The sequence below is a fragment of the Ischnura elegans genome, chromosome 2, assembly GCF_921293095.1.
Source record: "Ischnura elegans chromosome 2, ioIscEleg1.1, whole genome shotgun sequence".
Classification (NCBI taxonomy): Eukaryota; Metazoa; Arthropoda; class Insecta; order Odonata; family Coenagrionidae; genus Ischnura; species Ischnura elegans.
This window is the reverse complement of record NC_060247.1, coordinates 59,493,157-59,518,133: the sequence shown is the minus strand read 5'-3', so window position 1 is coordinate 59,518,133 and position 24,977 is coordinate 59,493,157. Positions and strand designations below refer to the sequence as shown.

At 37.5% G+C, this 24,977-nt stretch overlaps 2 protein-coding genes across 2 annotated transcripts; both read left to right on the top strand.

Moving 5' to 3' along the window:
* Positions 1-1,745: 1,745 nt before the first annotated feature.
* On the top strand, positions 1,746-3,461 carry LOC124174247. The gene has a single exon (XM_046526263.1). The coding sequence runs from the start codon at positions 1,746-1,748 to the stop codon at positions 3,459-3,461; it is 1,716 nt and encodes a 571-aa protein (XP_046382219.1).
* Positions 3,462-10,465: 7,004 nt separating this feature from the next.
* Positions 10,466-11,440, top strand: LOC124174246 (uncharacterized protein F54H12.2-like). The gene has a single exon (XM_046553338.1). The coding sequence runs from the start codon at positions 10,466-10,468 to the stop codon at positions 11,438-11,440; it is 975 nt and encodes a 324-aa protein (XP_046409294.1).
* Positions 11,441-24,977: the final 13,537 nt, after the last annotated feature.

The window sequence follows — 24,977 nt, the reverse complement described above, 5'->3', positions numbered from 1 at the left end:
AGCCGGCCATGAGATGTCGGAAGTTCATCACCGCCATGCAATCAGACAAGTTGGAAGAGGAGCTGACGCTTCTTCTTCAATTGTAGAGATTGAATCAGCGGTTAAAGGACGGCTTAAAACCTTTTGGGTGAGTGCAGGTGGGGAGCATACAGACCTGGTAATTTTTTTAAACAGCAAAAAGGATTTACTTTTAGAGAAAATTAGAATTTATCTCAAAGATACAGCATTAAAAATAAACATACTGGTGAAAGCTAAATTTCATAATGATAAGAATGAAGAAAGAGTTGAAAACACAGGATAGATGGTTTAAAACAAAAAATGTTAAAGTTTTTGAAGCAGATGATGTGAATGAAATTTTAGAAATACTATTTGCGAAATTGTTGAAAGAAAAATCAGAAAGCTCATCTAAGGGATCAGGTTGGTCACTAAGTGAAATAATCGGCCTCGAATTACGGATAAATAGATACATCCCGCTAAGAGGGTCATCTTTCATTGACCTTCCTGCTAAAATTAAACTCACCCACTCAGTTATCAACGTAAAGAATGAGGATGCCTTCTGCTTCAAGTACGCCATATGGGGGAAGAAAATAAAGTGTCATCCCGAACGCCTTTCAAAATATAATAATATAGAGTTTTATCAAGGATACAATTGGGATTGCATTAATCATCCAGTAGAATTATCAAAAATTTCAAAGTTTGAGCATGAAAATTCAATTTCAATAAATGTTTTCGGTCTTGATGAAAAAAATAATGTATATCCAATTAAAGTTGTTGATCAGGAGTTAGATGACCACCGCGATCTTCTCTACCTTGTTAAGAAGGACAAGACGCATTTCTGCTGGATCAAAAATTTTGGTAGATTGATTCGATCACAAATGTCAAAACATAAAAATGCGTTACACGTATGCAAACGCTGTTTTAAACCTTGCTATTCGAGTGATACTCTCAGAGAACATAATATTGATTGCTGTAGAAATTCTCCAACAAAAATAATAGTTCCAACTGCTGATGACAACATCTTGAAATTCAAAAATTTCTCACATTCCGTCAGAATTCCCTATGTTGTATACGCTGATTTTGAATGCATCCTTAGTAAACATTTGAGTTGCTCTCCCAATGATGAGCATTCATATACAAATAAGCAGCACCAGCATGAAGTCATGTCCTTCTGCATGCTTATGGTATCAGATACTGGAGAAGTATTCGAACCATTTCTTTACCGAGGTAAAGGTGCGGTAGATATTTTTCTTGAAAAGCTGAAGCAAATGGCTCTCTTTGCACGAAATAAGTATAAAAATATAATACCTATTGATACTTTGACCGAGAGTGAGAATGTTGCTTTCATTTCAGCACAAATATGTCATATATGTCAAAATGAGCTCGGTTCGGATAGAGTGAAAGATCATGATCATTTAACGGGTAAATTTCGTGGGGCGGCTCATAAGAGTTGTAACGTGAATTTCCAAGTGCCTGACTACCTACCTGTTTTCATTCATAATCTTTCAAATTATGATGCTCATTTGATTGTCCCACATCTCGGCTGTGATGAGATGAAAATATCATGCATCCCTAATAATGAAGAGAAGTACATTTCGTTTGGAAAAAATGTAGATAAGACTTTTTCATATCGTTTCATTGATAGCTTTAGGTTTTTAGGGACATCCCTATCTAAATTGGTTAGCTCGATCCCAAAAGATAAATTTACGAGATTATCCAAGAATTTTGGTGATAAAAGTGATCTCGTGATGCGTAAAGGTATCTTCCCATATGAGTATGTGGATTCGTGGGAAAAGCTTGGTGAGGATAGATTACCTAATATTGATGAGTTTTACAGCACCCTTACCCAGGAAACTATTAGTTCAGATGACTATGAATTTGCTCAGGCGGTTTGGAACGAATTCCAGTGTAAATCTCTGGGGGGATATTCTGACCTATATTTGCTAACAGACGTCTTGTTATTAGCAGATGTATTTGAAAATTTTAGAGACGTATGTTTATCTACATATGAGTTAGATCCTGGTTGGTATTATACCGCACCAGGACTGTCTTTTGATGCGATGTTGAAGCACACAGGGGTGGTACTTCATCTTTTAACAGATTATGATATGATACTTATGATGGAGAAGGGAATTCGTGGTGGTATAAGCCAGTGTGTTAAAAGGTACTCCGAAGCTAATAATAAACATATGAAGGAATTCAACCCTAGTTTAGATTCCAGATATATTGCATACGTAGATGCTAACAATTTATATGGTTGGGCGTTGTCAGAACCTCTCCCAAAGTCCAACTTTCAATGGATAGACCATGTAGATGTCATGAATGTTCCAGACAATTCCAACAAGGGGTATATTCTAGAGGTGGATTTGGAATATCCTAGCGAACTGCATGACTTGCACTCTGATTTGCCCTTCTGTCCTGAGAAGAAAATTCCACCAACTGGGAAACATCAAAAGTTAATGACTACGCTTGATCATAAAGAGCGATATGTGATTCACTATAGAGCACTGAAGCAAGCGCTTTCTTTTGGTCTGAAGCTTAAAAAGATACATCGGGTCATTGAATTTGAACAATCGCCTTGGATGAAGACCTATATTGATATTAATTCACAAAAACGCAAATTGGCCAACAATGACTTTGATAGAGATTTTTACAAATTAATGAACAATGCCGTTTTTGGAAAAACAATGGAAAATGTTAGAAAAAGGATTGACCTTGAACTTGTTTGCAATCCCAAAAGACTTGATAAAGTGATATCTAGTTCACTCTTCATTGATCGCACAATTTATTCAGAGAATTTAGTCGCGATTCATAAAAGGAAAAATTTTGTTAAAATGTATAAACCGTTGTATATAGGACAGGCTGTTCTGGATCTTTCAAAAACACTTATGTACCAATTTTTTTACGAAAATCTTAAACCGAAGTATGGGAATAACGTACATCTCATGTACATGGATACAGATAGTTATATTGTTGAAGTAATGTCTGATGATTTTTATACCGATTTGGTCAAAGACTTATCTTCCTATGATACTTCCAATTATCCTAGAGATCATCCATGCTATTCAGCGAACAACGCTAAAGTCATTGGTAAGATGAAGGATGAATGTGGAGGAAAGATAATGACTCATTTTGTAGGACTGAGAAGTAAATTATATTCCTACCGTGTTCAAGGTGATGTGGAAGGAAAGCGTGCCAAAGGTATTAAGAAGAATGTAATCGATAAATCCTTAACATTTGATGACTATGTCACATGTTTGAAAGAAAAAATTCAATTATATAGGAAAATGACACTAATAAGGTCGCAGAAACATCAAATACACACCGTTGAAATAAATAAAACTGCTTTGTGTGCAAACGATGATAAGAGATTCGTCTGTGAGGATGGAATAAACACCCTCCCTTGGGGTCATTATAAAGTAGACCGCAAAAGATCATATGGAGAGGCCTTTCCAGATTCTTGATAGGCAGCAAGAATTTTTTGTCTTTATCGCTGCTGAAATACTCGATGCTTGTTTTCTTCGCAACACGCAAAAAAATATGACCTTGTGAAGTTGCTATAAATACTGAACTCTCCTCAGCGGGATACTCATTTACAACCATGAACAGCAACCGCTTGGATGGTGTTGGAAACCTACCAATGGATGGTGAGTTGGCTGATGAGAGAGCTAAAGCGAAGGTCTTCGAAAAATTCTTGATGGAATTTTTTTGTGGGAAAAATCATGCGGATATCCCACCATTATTGGATGAAAAGAAAATTTCAGAGGAAATGGCGAGATTTAGATTCAAAAGAAATATCGAATGTGGGAAATGCGAGTGTAAGCTGAATAATCCCCCTATTTTTAAAAAACCGGATAAAGAAGAAGATATTTATAAATTCGTACAGTATAAAACAAAGCGTGCAAGCTCAGAAGTCGCTGAAAATGAGACAAAATGTCCTTTGAAACATTCACTTTCATCTACCCCTATGAGCAGCAAAAGTACGAGTAAGGCAGCAAACCCTTCATTCGAAGAGATTTTTAGCAAAGTGGATTCCACAATTAAGAAATTCTTGAAGTATCCTTGCATTTCAAAACTAACTGACGTTGAGATTGCCCATCTTCCTCCATCGCTGGTGTTAAAAATAGCTCCAAGTCAAATGACGCGATTAATGGAAAGACGGGGTATAAGGGATTGGAGATATGAAAAATGTACCGAACATTATAACAAGGGAAGAACGCAAATAGATGGTCCACCACCTTTGCGAATGGATTGCTTAACTTGTCGGTTGAAATATCTATAGAAGATTCGCAGGCGTCTTTTTTTATTTTTTCGCTCACCTTTTTTCATAATTTAAAAAACGCATTACAAATTGAAATGGTCACTCGTTATAAAGCTCATTTCTTAAAAAGACTCTGAAATGTGCAGAATGATGAAATTGCTCATTTTCTTAAATTTATTTTTCTTCTCACTAGGGAAAAATCACACACTTAATAATACAGCATGCGTAGTGAGTTACCTTAGCGAATATGGTTATCTTAACTTGAATACAACAGAAATAAGTCAAGTAAGGCTCGAATCAGTTAAGGATGCTATAAAAAATTTTCAAGAGTATAACAACCTCAGCATAGATGGGGAGCTTAATGAGGAAACAATGAACTTGATAAACAAACCGCGCTGTGGTGTACCAGATGATATAAGTTACTCACTCTTTTACTATAAGTGGAATAAATCTGTATTAAAATGGCGTTACGCTTTCGCAAATGCCAAACTTCAAGAACTGACAAGGGCAGCTTTCGATGCTTGGAGTCGAAATACAAATCTAATCTTCATGCATGATTTAGACAATCCAGACATAGTAATTATGAATACTCGTCTTACACATAAAAATTTTAAAAAGGGAGGATTATGTCCTGCCTCTTTTAACGGGAGAGGAGGCGCTATTGCTCATGCAGATTATCCTAAAAGTGATGGTCGAACCGTTGAAATTCACATCGATATGGATGAAAATTTCTATTATGAATTAAATAATAGAACTGGTTACGATGAAATTAATTTGTACAAAGTTTTGGTGCATGAAATCGGTCATGCTTTAGGCATATCTCATTCTCTTAATCAGAATGCTATCATGTATGCACAATACATGAATGGATATAAATTAGATCTCGATGAGGATGATGTGTTAGCTATTCAAAGTTTATACGGAGTTCAAAAAAAAATGAAGAAATTGAGGAGGATGAGAGCGTAGAAAATGCGGATGAAATCACACCGACAGAAGCTGTACAGCCAGCTATAAAAAAACCGTCACTATGCGACGTTGAAATGGATCTTAATACTTTTCTAATAGCAAACCGAATGATGTACATTTTTTACGAGAAATGGGTTTGGTTACTAGATTTGGAAGACCCAAATCGAGGTCTTCAAGGTCCCATTTCCATCAAAGACTGGTTGACGTTTCTTCCGAACAGTTTTAGTAAAATAGATGCTATATATCAGAGACCTTCTGGTGAGATAGTTATATTCGTAGACGGTGTTGTCTATATGATAAGATTTCCCAGCATCGAATTAGTGGATGGATATCCTAAACGAATAATAGATATAGGATACCCTCAACATACAGTGATTCAAGCCGTTGTAAACACTTACTCGGGACGAACTTATGTCTTTTTTAGTGATAATTTTGTGATTGAGTTAAATGAATGTGAATTCAGACCAATGAGCATTTCTGGATTGTCCAGGGTGTTCCCACAATTACCTCCAGGTCTTACTTCAGCTTTTCGGTACACAAATGGGCTCTTATATTTCTTCCGAGGTCGGAACTATTTTGAATTCAACGAGTTCAACAATACCTTAACTAAAGCTGGTATGAATTCTATATCATTATTTGGAGTCCACTGTCGCAAGAAGTCAGTCTTCCCAGAATTAATAGCAAATTTGAAAAGTATTATACACAAATTAGAGGGGAATAACTCAATGGAGAGCTTCTGAAATGATATTATTAAAAGTAAAGAGAAATTTGTAGATGGGGTGTGAAAAAATACTTAAAAACAGATTGTTTCTACTGCTTTCCATTCTAAGCCAATGAGATGTTGAAGTGGAAACATCCTTTCACTTGCATTTTAGCCGGACCCTCCGGTTCTGGGAAAACGAGTTTCGTGTTAAAATTAGTCAATTCGAAATTAATCGATGTTGAGATAAAAAAAATTATTTGGTGTTGTAATCGTTACAGCAGACCTAAAGATAAAGAGTTAAACACGCTCAAGAATACCACTGTAATGTTTCGAAATGATATCCCAAATTTTGAAATAGGAAGCAAGAATAAGATGCCCACTCTGTATGTAATAGATGATTTAATGTATGACTGTTACAATAAAAGAATTTCCGAAGTATTCACGCGAGGTTCACATCATTTAGGTATTTCAGTCATTCTTATAACGCAGAATGTTTTCTACCAGAGCCCACAAGCACGTACTATTTCACTTAACGTGAAGTACTTAGTGGTATTTAAGAACCCTCGCGATCAATCACAATTCTCACACCTTGCTAGACAAGTTTATCCCAAAAAACCGGATGAGCTCTTAAGAATATTTAATGAAGTGACATGCAGACCATTCACTTACTTACTCCTCGACCTTCATCAGAAAACGAACGATCTCCTTCGATTTAGAACGGAAATTTTCGACGAATGCAAAGCGATAGTATTTGTACCCACAAATACTGCGGAATATGAAGAGGTTGAAACGTAACAAACATCTTTTCGTACTCTTAAAGACTGCTGAACCTAAGTTACGAAAGGCAATAATTAGTAAGCTGAGTGACGATCAAATAAAAGCCTTGGGTGATTGTTGTAGCCTAATTTTAAGTGGAAAATATAGGATTAAAAAGTCGCTAGAACAGAAATTGGGAAAGCACAAGAACTTACTCAGAAAGTTGAGTTGTAAAAAAATCACTGTTAGCAAGAAACGAAACTTAATACAACAGAAAGGTGGTTTCTTATCCTTATTAGTAAGTTCCGTGCTAGGTGGTCTAATAAGTAAGTTAGCCGGTTTAGCATAATGAGTCTGAAAAAGATGATTCTCATTGAACCGTCCTCGTTAAAGAAAGAGCGATTAACAACTAACATCACAAATCTAGATGATCGTATGCGTAAGATTCTATCAAGTGATATGGATGACACTAAAAAGTGGCATCATTATCGTCGGGAATTGGATTCTTATTTAAACGCAGTGAGTGAACGAGGTGGGCCCATTTCATATTCTTTCTTAGAAGATTCAGCTGCTAATGTCAATGAAGAAAAACAATTGAAAACAAGAAGTAGGAGTTTAAAAAGGAAAAAAATAACCTCCAACAGTGGTAGAAAAATTTTGCGAGCTAATCGCAAAATCGGAGAACAATGGGAAAAAACGTTGGAAAGAGCGGGAAATATGGAGGACTTGTTGGAAAATCTAGAGAGAGAGATAAGCTCCGCGGAGGTGAAGTCAGAAGACTCATCTCCCGAAAGAGAAATAAAAGTTCTGTTCCAATCACCTCGAAGAAAACGAGCAAAAAAACCGAAAAAAATATTCTCTCCGTCTTAAGTTTAACTCCACAAAGCAAAAGTCGTTCGAAGAAAAAAAAAGTTAACAAAAATGATGATGGGAATTTGAGTAAAACTGATATTAATAATCTCTTGAGTTCAACCTATTTTGATCCTGGAAATCCCGCCAGTTATTCAACGGTCGGTAGACTTTGGGAGGGTATAGGGAAAAAAATCCCGCGAAGCTATGTGAAAAAGTGGTTGGAGGCTCAGGATTCGTACACTTTACACAGACCTGTGCGAAAGAAATTTCAGAGGAATAGATACACAGTGTCTTATATTGACGATACCTGGCAATGCGATCTGAATGATGTTCAGAATTTGAAAAAACATAACTCCGGATATAAATATCTTCTCACTGTGGTGGATATATTCTCGAAGTATGCCTGGGTAAAGCCCATCAAAAGTAAGTCGGCCGAAGATGTTATTCGAGCTTTTAGAAATATCTTAAAAGATGGTCGAAAGCCTTTGAAAGTTCAGAGCGATAAGGGAAAAGAATTCAATAACGAAAAATTTAGGAAATTCCTTACTTCTCGGGGAATTACATTCTACACTACCAACAATCCTGACGTAAAAGCCGCCGTAGTGGAAAGATTCAACCGAACGTTAAAAAGTATTATGTATCGATACTTCACTAAATCAAATTCACGTTCCTATCTGACCGCATTACCAAAACTCGTAAATGCTTACAATCAGCGCTATCACTCCAGTATTGGTATAGCTCCTACTAAAGTGAGTGATAAAAACGCATTCCAAGTAGCGCTTCGTTTAACGTCACGTGATAAAAAAAGGAAACCTCGTTTCTCTGTTGGAGACTTTGTTCGTATATCTAAAGAAAGATCGCCTTTCACAAAGGGTTATACTCAGAATTTCTCCAAGGAAATTTTCACAGTGGTTAAAATAAATGAAAATTTAATTGTTCCTACATATCAATTAAATGATTTAAACGGTAAACGTATAAAAGGTGAATTCTACGGTTCAGAGCTGACAAAGACGGAAGTTAGCGAGAATAAAGAATATGAAATAGAAAAGATTTTAAAGAGTAGGGGCACTGGGAAGAAGCTTGAATACTTGGTTAAATGGGTGGGGTATGGTGATGATTTCAACAGTTGGATCGCAGCATCTCAAGTAAACAAGTTAAAATAATGGAGCAAGGAGAATTCTACGTGACCCTCATGAGTGATAGCTCGGGTTCTAATTTGAACACGATAGCAAAATTTCGATCAAAACTACAAAAGCGAGTGGAAGTTGCCGGTAAATGGGTAGTGGGACTTGTGGAAGTTATTCTACCAGACTTTGAATCACCACCGAGAAATTGTCAGTATGATGGAGAATATATTGAGATAGAGATTGTGAAGGGGGTAACTTATAAGTTGCTCGATCATCATACATACATTCTTGATAAAATGCTCATTGATATGAGAAAATCTTTAAGCAATGACTTACATCGCACTGAATTTGATATAATTGTGGAGAAATTCTTTAATTCGTTGAATGCGGATAAAAAAGCATCCCTCAGCAAGGCAGATATCACATCCAGTAAAGGTTGTGAACATATAGCAATAATTGTTACGGCTACTAACCATATTGTACGGTTGGCTTGTGCTCGTTACACCCTGATTGAACTATTGAATACGCTCTATGAAAACACCCCAAAGAAGTTTCAGAGAGGTTTTCATAATCTCTTAACAAATGCAATGCATATTAATAAACAGATAAGACGGAAAAGATCTGCGGTAAATGAAAATGATGAACTTCAGCAAGTATTTGTTTACACGGACTTGGTAGACCCTCAAATTGTCGGAGACAAGTTAATTTCATGTATAAGGATAGTAAATATTGGTTCGGGAAACCATCAACTATTCAATCCGCCATACTACATTCCACTCTCCAAGAGAGAATTCGATACCGTGAGTATTGAACTAAGAGATAAGATGGGTGAGCTTTTCCCATTCACATCCAGCGTGAATCCTGCAACCTTAGTACTACACTTTGTTAGGCATTCATAAATATATACAAAAGATAATACACGCCTCATTCATAGACGTGATGTCGAGGGATGTGGATCGATATATGAGATATTTTTCTCAGACTGGTGGTGATTTAGGCCCAGTGTATCGCGCGAGTATATATAGACAGAGAGGCAGGGGATTGGGAAGTTTTTTCAGCGGTCTTTGGAAATTTGTCAGACCTTTAGTTTTTAGCGGTGCCAGAGCTGTTGGAAAAGAGGCTAAGGAGGCTGGGTTAAAAGCTCTATCGGACATTAACAGCGGTAAATCACTCAAAGAAATCTTACAAACACGTTCTGGAGAAGCTGTTCGTAACTTGAAAACAAAATTAGAGAGTAAAATTGGGGAAATGAGCGGATCAGGTTTGAAACGGGCGAAAATTCGTAAAGTTGCGATTAAAAAGAAAAAAAACCACACTGGCTCTAGAAAACAAAGTAAGAAGTCTAAGCAGATTGGAGGGGGTCTACGAAAACACAAAAAAAATCCAGGCAAAAAGAGGCAATCACGTAAGGGACGTGATATATTTGGATAAATACTTGAATAATTTCATATAATTGCTTAATAGACGATCAGTCGTCGAAGAGTTATCATCATGTCAGAGTACATTCCATCGTGTTTGCAAATGTTCCAACGCCCGCCTATACAAACGAGCATTATTGGTAATAGAATTATAGAATACAAGCCCGTTTCCTCTCTAGATGGTGCTAAGGAGTTGAGATTTTCGATTAAGGACAACGGTGATCTATACAAGGATCTTAGTGGAATTGTCTTAAATGTCAGAGTAAAGTTATGTAAATCGGACGGTTCAGATTATAAGTCAAGCGATGCGGGCCAACCCGGTGTTGTCAATAATCTCCTCCACTCCATGTTTTCTCAATGCAACGTATTCTTTAACGGGGACAGAATGACATCTTCTGAAAATTACAATTATGCCGCATACTTTGAAAATTTGCTGAATTATGGTAACGATGCCGCACGTACACACCTTGAGTGTGATGGGTGGTGTTTAGATACCGGTGATAATTTGAATGAGCAAGGAGAGCATAATAAGGGATTCTTAGCTAGAAAGAAATGGTTTGCAAACAGTAATGAGAGAGAATTAGAAGGAAAGCTACACGTTGATCTATTCAATCTCCCACACTACCTCGTAAATGGTGTCTCAATTGACATAGTGCTCAAGTTGGCCGAACCTGAGTTTTACATTAAAGAAGGTGAAAGCGGATCATCAATTCTTAAGATAACCCAAGCCACTCTCAAAGTACCCCATTTTGACATTAGTCCTTCAATTCTTCTATCACATAATCGACTTATGCAGAAGGGTGAGGTCGCTTTCTATCCATACAAGAACGTTGAGGTTAAAACGTTTTCTGTCTCTGCAGGGAATTCGGAAATAACCTGTGATAATCTCATACTAGGTAAACTCCCAATCACATTAATGGTAGCATTAGTAGATGATGATGCGTTTCATGGTAGAAGGTCTAAAAACCCGTTCAGCTTGAATCATTACAGCATGACCAAATGCGGTCTGTACGTCAATGGTACTCCTCACGAAGTTGAAATGTCTTACGATGGCTCGAGCAATCATGCCGTACAGCCCTTTAGGCAACTGTATTCCGCTTTAGGTGTGCATCATAACGACTGGGGAAATCAAGTAACTTTACACATGTTCACCCATGGGAGCTCTGTATTTGTTTGGAATTTAACTCCAGACAAAAGTGGAAACGATGATCATATATCCAAACCGGAGACGGGCAATATACGATTAGTGATGACATTCAAGGATGCTTTACCCAATGCTGTCACAGCAATTGTGTATGCCGAATATGAAGCAGCTCTCGCCATTGATTTTAATAGAGTTGCTATGGTACAGAAAGTCTAAGTAATGAATAAGCATGCAAACAGAAGACATCGAGCGATCCCTTTCAAAAGACTCTCGCACGAGAGCGTCTTTTCGCGGAGTTTTTCCTTCAGATAAACTTCCCAGTAATCCTAATTATGGAACTTATGTGATAAATTTTGATCCCTCTGGTAGCCCAGGAACTCACTGGGTTGCAGTTAATGTCCCTAAGTCAAGAAAGAAGGCCGAGTATTTTGACTCTTATGGATTCCCTCCTTTCGTTCAAGATATAATTACCTTTCTTCAACCTTTCAATGTGAAATTTAACCGTACTCGTTTACAAAATTATGAATCAGATCTTTGTGGTGAATACTGCTGTCTGTATGCTCTCTTCAAGTCCACCAAAGGGTCCCTATCTCAGTTCACCTCCCTTTTCCCGAATCCTGAATTAAACGACTGTGAAGTTGTTCGCCTCTTCTCTGAAGAGTTTGGATCAGTTAGGAGACGACGTAAGTGTCATCCACGCTCGCAAAAGTGTTGTGCTCTGATAGAAAAAAAATCCATGAGCAAAAGAGCCATTCGCGCTCGCAAAAGTGCAAAAAAACAAAATCCGCATTTAAGTGACATACGTCCTTAGACGCTGTCAGTTACGATGCAGGAGTCGTATGGGAAACGTCGGAGATCATCATCATCAGAATCTGAGGAAGAAGACGTGGAAGTTGATACATCAATTCTCGACACACCCATCACCATCGGCAAAAGCAAATCAGTTGAAATTGGTTGGCTCATAGACTCTTCACTCTATCTCTCCGGACCTTGTGTGGTGATTTCATCGTTGGGGAAGACTGTGAAATTAAAGGCGCATGAGTGGACAAAACTAGATTGCGAAGAACCTGCAATAACAGACTACTTCAAAGGTGCAGCGAAACCTGCGTATGTGAAATCATTAATCCGATTTCCCAAATTCTTTGGTAAACCTCACATTACTTTGGGGGAAGAACGTGTACCATTAAACGCCTCTGATTGGGAGACGTTTACACACTCATTTGAACAGATTAATGCGATCTTAGATTACCTTGAAAATCGAAGAGGTGAAGTGCTTCACAATCTGAGTAGGATCTTGCAAGCCTTGGAAGATTTCAACCTCGATGAGGTGTGTATCACCTTTGGTGAGAATCCATTCAGCAAATTAAGAATACCATTCCCAAAGGATGTATCACACTGAACAGTGCCCCAGTAGAGGCAAGGAAATAAAGGCGGCGGTCTTGGATTTCCAAGCGCTCGTTGATGGGGGAAACAATTTTATCGTTCGCGAACTTGCTATCGAGGATCTCGAATATGACCGACGAAAGTCGTGGGTATTCCAGATGCCTTCCGATAAGCAGTTGGACGACGACAATGTGAGAAATGAATGGCTGGTGAGATCTTACCATGGAATTCCCATTGATGCGGGAACAGTATCATACGAGGAATTTCCCAGAATTCTGAAGGAACAAATCAGGTCGTACGACTTCTTATTCGCAAAGGGTGTGGAAAAGTGTCAATTCCTTTCATACGCGTGCGATCGTACGGTGTTTGAATTGGAAAAATATTTTAACGTTCCCTCTCTAAAGAAACTTGAATCATCGGGAGTTGAGTGCTCTTTATTGACTCATAGGAAGGATGATTTCGCATGTGCTGTGAAAAACTGCTCCAAGTTGAAAAAGTGGCTTCTTTCGAATGTGTCAAAGAACAAAATATTGGCGGTGATGGAGACTGTGACAATGAAGTGAAACATATACATTTATCAGTGATGTGATTTCCTTTACCTCAAAGAAATGGTGATGGACCTACTATGTGGAAAAAAAGATTTTTTCATTTATATGATTTCTGTCTTATTCTTCATTATAATAATGTTTTATGGGGATTAATTACTTATGTAAATCTGGTGTTTTTATTGATGTACAATGTAATGATAAAAAAAATATAATTATTTTATTTCGTCATATGTGTTTCTTTTTTAAAAAAATAACTTCCCCACCTCACCCTCACGAATGCGCAATCCACCACACTTTCAAACAGCTAATCACTAAGCTTGTAGCAAAAGCGGGGAAATCCCAGCATCCCCAATCAACTTCCCCTCCCTATTGTCTCACTAATAAGTGTATATATACGTGGTCCCCGAGATTATTAGCTCATTCAACGTTGACATTAGCTCAAGAACTGTTGCTAAGATGCTAAGAGCTTCTGCAGCCGCTCATTCACTCGAAGCTAACATGACCTCCAGAAATGTTGCTGAGCTGCGAGGTTATCCTGTAGCCACCCTGGGGAATACTGACCTCCGGGTGGAGAGGCAGTCAGATCCTGATACTTACATTATACACATCCCTCATCGAGGTAAAGATTTTGTGCTCACGTTGTATTTTGAGGAAGAGCACATCTGCGTATTCCGATACGAGAAGAGGAAATTTACTTATATCGGAGAGAATGCGATATTCTCAGGTTTCAAGAATGAGAGTGGTGTAGTGGAGAGATTTAATATAACTCATCAGGATGATATCACCGATCCGGAAAAGCGGCGCCTTGCGGAAAAGCAGCACCCAATCATCTGGTGTGATGTGTACGAAAGCATCCGGCCTCGATGCTACGCTAAAGGACTTAAATGTGTTTCCACTGACGGTCCTAAACCTGTGTGTTATACTGACCATCAACGATCAAAAGTGAATTATATTACCGTTGAGGCTAAGAAAGGTAGCCGTCTGCGTTGTATTAAGTTTATACTTCAACTTGAGGACGATATGGATGTATATTGAATAAAGAAAACTTAGTCATTAAAAAAAATTGTTGTTCTGATTTCTCCTTGAAAAAAAAGAACAGGGTATTGTTTTTTCATTCGTTTAATCACCTCAACCACCACGAGGTTCCACTATAGGTCACGTGAGCACTAACAACCAATCAAAACGCTGGGATATCCATACATTTCAAAAAAGGTGCGCGAAAAAATACCTCCTAAACCAAGCGCACCCTCTTATTCATTTGTTTCATCACCTCAACCACCACGAGGCGCCACTATAGGTCACGTGACCACAAACAACCAATCAAAACGCTCGGATTTCGTTAAATCGATATATCGAATCGAAAAATTCAAGATGGCGGAGAATCCAAGATGGCGACTGTCCCAGTATCCTCATTTTTACACTACTGACGCCGGTTTCCCCACGAGCGTATTTTACTCTTTTAACGCCTGCTTCACCGTCTTGCGTTCTTCACCTGCGTCATGTTTTCTCTGCCTACCTATAGCGTTCCAGGTGTTGTGACACTTTCTGCTGCGAATTAGGAAAATCCAAGCCACCAACATTTGCGGTGGTAGAGAGCACGTGGGTTGCTTCGTGTTCCGTCTTTGGGACCTCATTATCGTATCCCGCGGGAAACGTTTAAGTTTTTCATTTTTATTTTTCTCCTTGAAAAGCCTTCGTCCCCGAGCTGCACGTCTCCCGCAAAAGGATCATGTGGCTTAATTAAGCGGGCACCGCAGCGCTGATTTCATAATCTTTTGGCAGGGATCTGAGTCCACCTTGTCTAATCGCCGTATATAGGTAACGAGGAGGCGTTTAATTTTGTTTACTTTATGCCTGGGCAATAAAGCTGACATTCAATAAGAAAAAATTCTATCATACGAATGGGTGAATATTAATATCTGTCTTCGTGCAAAATTAAAATATTATTTAAACTTAGAAAAAGATGTGAATAGATATTTAATGCTGTAGATCAGGCGACAGCGCTACGGGTTATGAATTTTTACCAATGCAACAGTGAAAGCTTGAAGCGTGGGAATGCTCTTTTAGACGTCAAGTATTGTAAATTCAACCGATTCACGCATTATGCAATCAAAGCTCGACATATTGAAATAAAAGACTTTCCACAGCTACTTTAATGCACACGACATGCTTTGGCTTACAGAGCCATCATCGGTATTATAAGATCATGTCTTGTACTAGGTGATAAAACGCGCTGTGCGCATTAATATAATTTTGGTTAAGAGCAACTACCATTTATGTCAATTTTTGTGATTGATTAACTCTACGCAATAGATACACTGTATTATTCTATCCTTAAAAACCTTCGAGAAATAGGACCTTTAGTTTCAATGTAGTACCCATGGTTGTGAAGAAGAATTGTCATTTGAATCAGTTCAATTATTCTTTCTCCTGCGGTTTTTCTATGGTTAGCAAAATTTCTTGATTTGGATTATGTACATAGTGTATTGATGTTCATCATGTATATTGTGGAAACCGCTCGAATAACATTATATTGAGATTTTGGAGCGTGACATCAATTCCATAAAATCTTTAAGTGCTAATATGCCATTTGAAATCCGTTCACTACCTGATTTCCACAGGAAATAATCCCATATTGATTTTTCGGGACTTTAAAAAAGATATTGGATCAGGTTTTATATTATTTAGATACAATTAGAAAATTCATGAACCCCTGGAAATTGCAGGGGAAACTTCTTGAAGTATAACGCAAGCAATTAGATATTCTGCGCCAATTTTTATCAAAAGCACCAAACTAGGACTTTTGGTAAAGATTGTTGGCTAAATATCTCGTTGCCATCCGCTTGTGAGCGCCATGAACATTTTTATCACCCCTATGCGGTATTTTTAAGTGATCCTGAAATGATTCTGATAAAAAATGTGAGTTTTAAATTTAAAAAGGATTAAAAAGTGGGCGTACTACAGATCTAGTTATAGTCCTAATGGCTCTATTCTCAACTCTCAACTAAGTCGTCTTATTAATACAATAACTTTATCGATAATAGAATATTCTCTGGATAATAGAAATTTGTAATACGTTACTTAATATTTAATTTTAATCAAGCGTCATAAATTGATAATTTATTAAATATCTTAATTTTTAATTATTTTATGTAAAAACCAAAATCAGGTCAAAAAGAAAATAAAAAACAGGATTTTTTTTTTGATCAAATGAAGTTATATTTTCTGTCCTGATCTTATTGTGATTTTGTTAAAATTTCTAAATGAGGCGAAAATATTTTTCAATCTTTTTTTAACCTTGTGAAGAATTGAAATGAGATATTTTCAAATGCATAACATTGCCATATAATTACAAGTATTTGTCTTAAAAATTGTTTATTCTTTTAAAATGTTGGTAAGTATATTTCATGGTTTTTTGACTGCCATCTTTCGTTTGATTCACATTTTGAAGTCTTGGATAACGTTTAATGACTCTTCTCTTTTTTGTCTGTCCAAGAAGCAGTGAATTCTTATAAGTTGGCTCATATAGTAAAATTAGTCTTTTGTCCATCCATTTCATGGGATCATCGAGAACTTTGATTTCTTGAGTCACCATTTACTCTCAATTCGCTCATTTGTATTGTATCTTCTTTTTTCCAATTTCTCTTCCCCAACCGCTCAGTATCACCTGTATCAAAAGCTTCTGGCAAAAAACAGCTTCTTTACGAAATTTAGACACAAGGTTTGGTGATAACTTCTGAAGGAACCGTCGAAGGGTAAAATTACGGCATCGTCTCACTAATTAGAGGAGATTAGAAAGGTCTATCGCAAGGAAGACGGCTTTTGCTATTTTCGTAGTCTTAGTCTCACATTTCGCGAAGGACGGCCGAGGTTGGGTGCGAGTGTAACAGAGGTAGCGTTCTCTATTGATAATACGATTGCCTTAACCGAATAACGCTCCCCATTTTCCTGGAGCTCGAGATCCCAAAATGGGATTATAAAAGTCCCCTTGTTCCCTGCAGTGGTTTTTCTTAATTGACTCATAAAATTAGGATATGATAGACCTGGGTGGCGCCGAGAGTTTTGAGTATGTTTCGTAATTGGATCAAATTGGTGCTGTAAGGTAACCTCATCAACTGACGCCCGCGCCATCCGGATTGACTCCACTCCAATAATGCTGCTGTGAAAAAGTGTGACGGGTGAGAAATTGGATTAGTTTGGGATTACCTTGCCGTGAAAATTACCGCATTGCTTCTTGAAAGGACGTAACATTTTCTACACTTCGTTATTAAACCACAACCATAGCTTTCAAATTTTTACTCGATGTTATTGCAGTGCAAAAATCACTAGTATAAGAAAACGAATAACTCAGTGTATGCAAAATAATAAATTTGGTGATTTTGCGTGTTCGATTTTTGCACAAAAATACCATAATGTAATTGTGCTGACGCGTGGATTTGACGTTTTCCGATAAGTTTTGATCAAGTATGGACTGGATATTTTGAAATTAGTACAAACTTGCTCTTTTCATTTGATAACCACATATATTTGAGCAATGTGGTTGTAGTAGATTTTTTGGAGTATAAATGATATCTTGGTAGATATCGATCATGTAATTTGTTGCATGCAGACGGTGCTTATATGAAAACATGATAAATTATGAATAGGGTTTGTATAGCATTCATAAATGAGTTCATGATAACTATATATTCATGAATAGCAAAAATATAAAGTGATGTTCATTTAACACAAGATTTATAGCAAAAAAAGTCATAGAGCTACAGTTATACACACATGTATGCCTGCATTGCCCAGATCATTTCTGTGATTGCTCAGTTCTGGAGCAAGAGTTGAATATAGTGTTCTTGGAGTAATAAACGATCAAAACTACAACTTTGTGGACCACAGTAATATTATTAAAAAGTTAATTATTTCTTTTCTAGACATCGGTATGTTTCTAGTTCCCCAAGCATAAATTATAGATATTGTGATATACCTTTCGCTGGCAGAGTAGGTATTTTCAGTTATAGCATGAGGGTTGTATGTCATATTCAAATGTTAAATTCAAAATGAGCAAATATTACCCTAATCAGGGAGGCAAAATTCATGCAATATAGCAATACCAAATTAATTTAATCAATTGCCATTTAGACTCAAAGAATTGGCCTCTATGTGTGAAGTCAAATATCAAAAAACTCAGGGTTGCTAAAATTATCGCATATTCTTCAGCATTTAAAATTTAAGCTAAGAAATTTAAACATTATAATAGTTATATCAACGGCATCTGCCTACGTCAATTTTTTAATCATGGCCACATTTCCTCTGCATGAATCTAGAGACGGATTTTTAGAGTAGGTACCAACAACTTATTGCTGTTTTTGTTTATTATGTTTTAATTACCGCGTTATGCTTCATATCTTCTCATAATATAAATGCTTCGAAAATTCTACTTTTCCTTCTACTTCTACTTTTAAATGTGTTCAATATAAATTAATATTGCAGCTTACATAATAATTTTTAAAAGCGTATTATCTATAAAAAATTATAAAAATTGGCTGCTATTTATAAATGTCAAGTAAATATCATTTTCTCTTTTCCTCGTGAGAGACACATTTAGAGTGATTGCGTTAGGATCTTAGGGGTTGGCAGAGTACTGTGTTTACCCTCCACTTAGGACTGTATAATATTACGTAAAATATTTTTTTCCTGCTTCTTGAGCGCGTTATCTTACATCCCTGTACCATGACCCAGATGTGGAGCAGTACCAGAAAAAATAGAAGACCCAGATGGAAGAATGTATGGAAAGCGCCAATGATTCTACTTATTCTAATATGAATGTTTTATTCCCATTTTTCGTAGTGCCTGTGTAATTATCGAGAAATCTCTACCTCTTTTATGACAACTCTGCCCATAAGTGGGAATCTGATGGAAAAAAGAAAAAATTAAAGGAAGATAAGTTTTCATTCATTGTCGTGATGATATATGTCGCAATCTTTTCATCAACATCACATTCAAACGGGATGCATCTTGAAACAGTTAATGATTGCATGACTTGTAATACGCGTTGTACACTAGCATATGGCCTTGCGTTGAATGTTCCTTGCGCCATTCCAGCGCTGACGTTAAAACACGTATTATTTCATGCCATTCAAATGATTGAGATGTGAGTAAAAATGAGTTATTTCGTTTATATTTAATAATTGAAAAGTTTTATTCTTTAATTAGATCAGTACGAATTACCTTGAAACCTCTACCTCTTCATTATAATACCATCATTATCGTAAAAACTATCGGAAATGGAGGAAATTTATAAATTAAAAGTGTACCAATGCTTTTCCTTATTATCATGATTATCCTTCCGCTCATCTAAAACTTTATCGAGGACTCATTTAGACTTGTTACTCCTCGAGATGGTTGAACATTAAAATGGCTGCGTTGATGTTACCCACAACCTTGGGAAGCCCCATTTCCACACTATCCGTTGAGTTTCATCCACTTCTCATTAAGAAAATGTAAATTAAAAAAGAATGGCCACTGCTTCCATTTGTATTTGGACGTATTTTTCCATTTTTTTCTAGATTAGTTCGTCGTCATTATCGAGCGACCTCTTTAATGATAGCTAGCAGCATTTGTGTCATTGGTGGTGGCAAAAATAAGAAGCAGTGACGTGCTCCTGACGCGAAAACTCACAGGGATAAATATTTATTTTGGTATTTTCATTTTTAAATGGAAGTTGCCAATTTATGGTTTTTATGCTGTTTTGTTGAGGAGTATCGGAAAAATAGAAAGTAAAAACATCTAAGTGCGGAAAGGTTTTTATTTTTTATATGATTTACCATGAATATACAAGCACTAAATCTCTGTCCAATTCCTCGCCAAGAACATATTTACCCCATTTCCATCTTGGAACGCTTTAGAAGTGTATGGAGTACGTGGAGGAAACCGCTTACCCACGTCTGTTACGTCAAAGGCTGCTGCGGGCGCACAAAAAGTGTTTCACAGATGTTAAACTAATTGCGTTGGTATCCGTTAGATACTCGAAGGATGCGCGCTAGACTTAGATTACTTGAGCAATTGAGAATGGATATCTTTAAGATTAACACAGAGAACATGACATTAGAATCCCACTACATTTCCTGGTCCGACAAAGGCAATAAATTAGGAAAAATATTTTGCTGAACCGGATAGTTTTGGGAATCCATTTTTTCCCCGCACGATGAAGGGATATAATAAATTCTTGGCAATATGTCGTTAGAGCATTTCCTTTTAATGCGTAAAGGGCTGGTGACCACATGCCTATTGAGGCGGCCTAAGAGAGACAGAAAGATAACATTTTATTCCTAAATCCTAGCTCAGAATATTGAACAAAAAATTGTCTCATACTCGGAAGCTACTCAGCCTCATATGAGCATTCTATAAATTTACAAGTGACTAATCGTCCTTATCGTGTAAATTCATCAATCGGTATTTAGCGGGCCATTTTTTTAAGAAATAAAATCAAAACAAGGAAAGATAAAGCAATTCAAGCAAATCAATGATACAATTTTAAAACTATTACAGAAACAAAAATGTTGTGACGATAAACCATTTGTACAATGCATTAAACTACATCCATTTCATACATAGATATAAAATAATACAGAAACATGGTTTACCGCAAAGTTACCGAACATTGCATTATATAACATTTATTACGGAGTAGTATGTAGATATAGGGCGTAGATTGTTTTGTTCGTCGTTTCCGCCCAGTCCTAGGAATCGTATTATGTTTCATCCCTTCCTTTCTCCTCCTCTCCATCGAGTGGTTCCTCACCTTTCCATTCCTCCCTTCCATTCAAGCGCTCATCCTATTTCGCTTACACCCTCCGTCTCCCCCTTCCCCGCACCCTCAAACCTTTCACCTCCCCGGGGCGCGCGCAAGTGTGTCTCTCCGCCCCACGAAAGGGCTATCAGCCTCCGTCTTCGTCCCAATTGTGGAAGCAGTCACCTGATACGGCGCCGTCCTTCGCGCCCTCTACACGTTCCACTCGAACCACTCCAGCTCCTCATCCTCCACCTCCTTCCTCAGCATCCTTTCCATCTTTTTCACCCTTTAACCTCGCCCTCTCCGTCCTAAAAGTCCTGCTCCACCAACTCTTAATACCCTTTCCTCGAAACTCGTGGTGATACCTCAAGTTCCCTTTCCCATCGCTATCCTTACATGCTGCGGCAACTCGATATCATATTTCTCCTTTCAGGACTCTTTCCCATCGTGCAGTACTGTGCGGTGTTATTAGGACCCGTTATTTGTGATACATCGTATTGTGACGCTAGTCAGTGGTGTTTGCTGGGAATAATTCGATGAGATACTCCTTTTCTTCACGCTTGCATTCTTTCCTTTCGCTGGTTAACTCAGTTTAAGAACCAAAGCGCGAGTAGAGAAATAACGAAATTTTTATAAATTGGAAATATTTAGTGAAAATGGTATAAAGTGTGAGGTCTATATTAAAAATAATACAGTTTTCGCGTTCCTTGCTCTCCATTCTCTGCGATATAATGTTATGCGGATTGGTTCGGCGAATAACGATGTTGAAAAAATCGCTCACTCTTGCAGCGGATCAGGAAAAACAACTACTCAAGTTATAAGTATGTGAAGTATTTCTACACTATGCACTGTAAAATGTCATGGGTGATTGAAATACTGGCATCAATTAAATTAATCTTTAAAGTAGACGATAGGTTATGTAGGGGTATGTGATGCTCACCTCATCCTTATGGTACCAGAGTGAATGTGAGGTGAGGTTGATGTATTAGCAGATTGATTTATCTGTAGGTAAAATTTTCCTTTTTCGTTCTATACCTTCTGATGCTAGGTTATGGAAATTTTGAAAAAATAGTCTTCTAAAAATTAAATGCCGATAAGGTTCTGTTACGTTCAATTTAGTGTGGGTTTCTGCGGGAACTTCAACTGCGGAAACAAGTTTCACCCTGCAGATGAAGTTTTTGACACAGGATTTATACCTTTAATTAGTTTGCACAATTCGTAGTATAGTATTTCTATAGCTACTATCAGCAACTAATACAACAGGTACCGAGCGTAATAGTTATCAGTCATGCTTAAAATATTTTAATACTCGATATCTCAATTTGACTTGAAACGTGGGGCAGCCTTAGGATCTCGGACACCTATTCTGCTTTCAACCTATATCATCCCTCCACGTCTTTCCCTACCCATCTAGTTCTGACTCTCCCCGCGATAGATCTTATCTCTCTCCCACTTTTCGCACCCCGCATCAACCGATACGTCTGTAGCCTGTCTCACTCCACTTTTCCGTTCAACCCGGCCCGTCCCCTTCACTCGTGCTCCGCCTATCCATCTCTTGGTTCCATTTAGCCCTCTCAAGTCGAATCAAGTGCTATCATCGCGGGTCATGCCCCTCCCATGCCCCATTCACGGGTGTCAAGCCATCTCGTGAATATAATACGTAGACTCTCACATCCCACGTCATTCTCTTATTATTTTTACCGAGAAATGTTTCATCTTTTCAAAGAATGTTATACCTGTACTCAATTTTGACTGTCGGAGTTTTGAATGCCAAAGGTAGCAGGATATTCTTCTACATATTCCTCAAGTGGATTTAAAATTAGGAATTCCAATTTAGTAATATTTCAATATTTCTAATCTTCTTCCTACCGGGGCAGTTTATTGCATTTGACTATGGTCTAAGTAGTTTTTTATTATTACTACGAACCTTAAGCACTTTTTTATCTCAGGAGCATTGATATGACATTCGAGCTCGTATTTTTATATCCTCTCCTAGGTATTTCACCGCTCACGCGGAAAATGATGGTTAGGTACTGTGTTATACGACTCTATAATATGAAGATTTTTTTCGTAGTTCAGAGAATTCTTTTTCCTAGGCATTTTATAAGAACTAGCTCTGAAATCATACAAGTATAATATTGAGATTCTATTTACTGAAAAAATTTTAATGTCAAAGTAGTTATGTAACAGTCCAAAGGCTACTGTAATTGTGTCATATCTTTTTTCTTATCAGCTAAAATGCATTGGTTTTATTTTAGGAAATAATTTATCTCCATATTTCATTTTATATTAAGTACATAGTTGTGAAATTAATAACAGACATTATAACTCAGAGGAAATAGGTTTCCTCAAAAGTTAATTTATGAAATTTCGTCTATTATTGTGGGACATTATTTCACGGAATTCTCGAAAATAATTAGAAGTTTTGGATTTTTATCGCTTTTAAAATCTAAGAGTTTTCTTTTATTACGGATCTCTCATTATGATCTCTTTCAGTGCTTCTCTGCCATGAGTAATTGTTTTTAATAAAATCAACTAGGTCCAATGGATATAAATTAGAGAAAAAAAAATTCCTGTTTCATTTTTGAAATTCAACTTCCTTATGGGTAAACCTAATTTTATTTATCGTGTAAATCTTAAAATATAATCATTAAATTTTTTCGCTTCAGAAAAGGTTTACATTTATTAATTCATCACATATGGAACGATTCTTCTAAACCATTATTTTCAATGTGTTCCCAAGGTTAAATTCTGTTTTGGTTGAAAGCTGTACTATACGTCGATACTCTATCGGCGCACAAGTAGGTTTCCACTCTGTTGGAGAGGCCGCAGGAAGCCAGGTGCGTCGAGGACGACACGCACATAACGTCAAATCAGTGTCCCCGGAAATTTCACCCTAAAGAGCACATATCTGTCGCACTTTTTCTCCTTTTTCCTTCGTCGTTTCAGAACTTATTATCTCCCCAGCTCCACGCGTCCGTCCACTGGGGACGCCGTCCTTCGCTTTCACCCTCGTCTCCTCCATCTTAGCCCATAATTTTTCGTTTTTCTTGCACTCTCTCTTTTTTTCGGATTCCTACGATGGCTCTTCTTTTCCCAAAAACCTCTGTTCTTTTTCCACCCTGCAGACTGACCTCATTTCACGCACCATCTCACTTGGTCAGTCGAGGGTGGCGACTTCTCTTGCCTCGCTCCCCGCTTCTTTCATATCTGGGAAAAGGGACAAGATGTGACTGGGCTGCGTTCTCCTTCTGCCCCAGCTCCATCACCGATTGTCATTCTGCCCCACCGATCCCAACTGTCATCTCATCTTTGCACCCAATACTTGTCCGAGATCCACATTCCTCCTTTCCCCTTCTGCAGCGTGGTTGTTTGTTTGATGGGCGATTTTTGGTGGCTACAGAAAAGCGATCAGGAATCGGGTTTCGGTGGTGATGGAGGATGGCCGCGGGTATCATGATCGCAATCGAGTGTCGAATGGGGTTTGCAATCCGTGACCCGGTTATCATACCATGTATTTGCGTGGTACAGGGCTCTAATATCGACGGTTACGAATATATTTCGGGTGGTCATTTATTCCAACTCTGTTTTTGGACGGGTTTTTGGGTGCGAAAAAGTACACTTGTGGTTATAAAATGAATCACATTGTTTTCCTTAAGGAAACTTAAATTTCGTGATTTATACAATTTTGAGACATACGCGTTATATATCTTGAAATGCTGGTGGCCTATAGAGCGGTCAGAATGAAGCACATATTTGCGGATTGGGCGGACCAAGAATGAAATTTTGTTCTGGATTCGATTGAAATATTCATTGATTTGCCGAGGGTATCAGATATGATCAGAGAGAACCGGATCATACAAAAGATAGCTCGTAAGACTACATTCTACACTGTTATCTTTTGAAGCAAATTCTATCGAGGAAATTCGGGAATGGGAGTAATTTATTGATTAATTTGCGAGTAACGGACCGTATAACTCTTTTTATTTGCAAAACTTTATTTTGTATGTATCGCATTAACGATTAAGAGCGTGATTAT

What these genes read in the sequence shown, in the direction of transcription:
- LOC124174247 (XM_046526263.1), top strand. Translation starts at nt 1,746, where the DNA reads ATGCGTAAAGGTATCTTCCCATATGAGTATGTGGATTCGTGGGAAAAG.
- LOC124174246 (XM_046553338.1), top strand. Translation starts at nt 10,466, where the DNA reads ATGACATCTTCTGAAAATTACAATTATGCCGCATACTTTGAAAATTTG.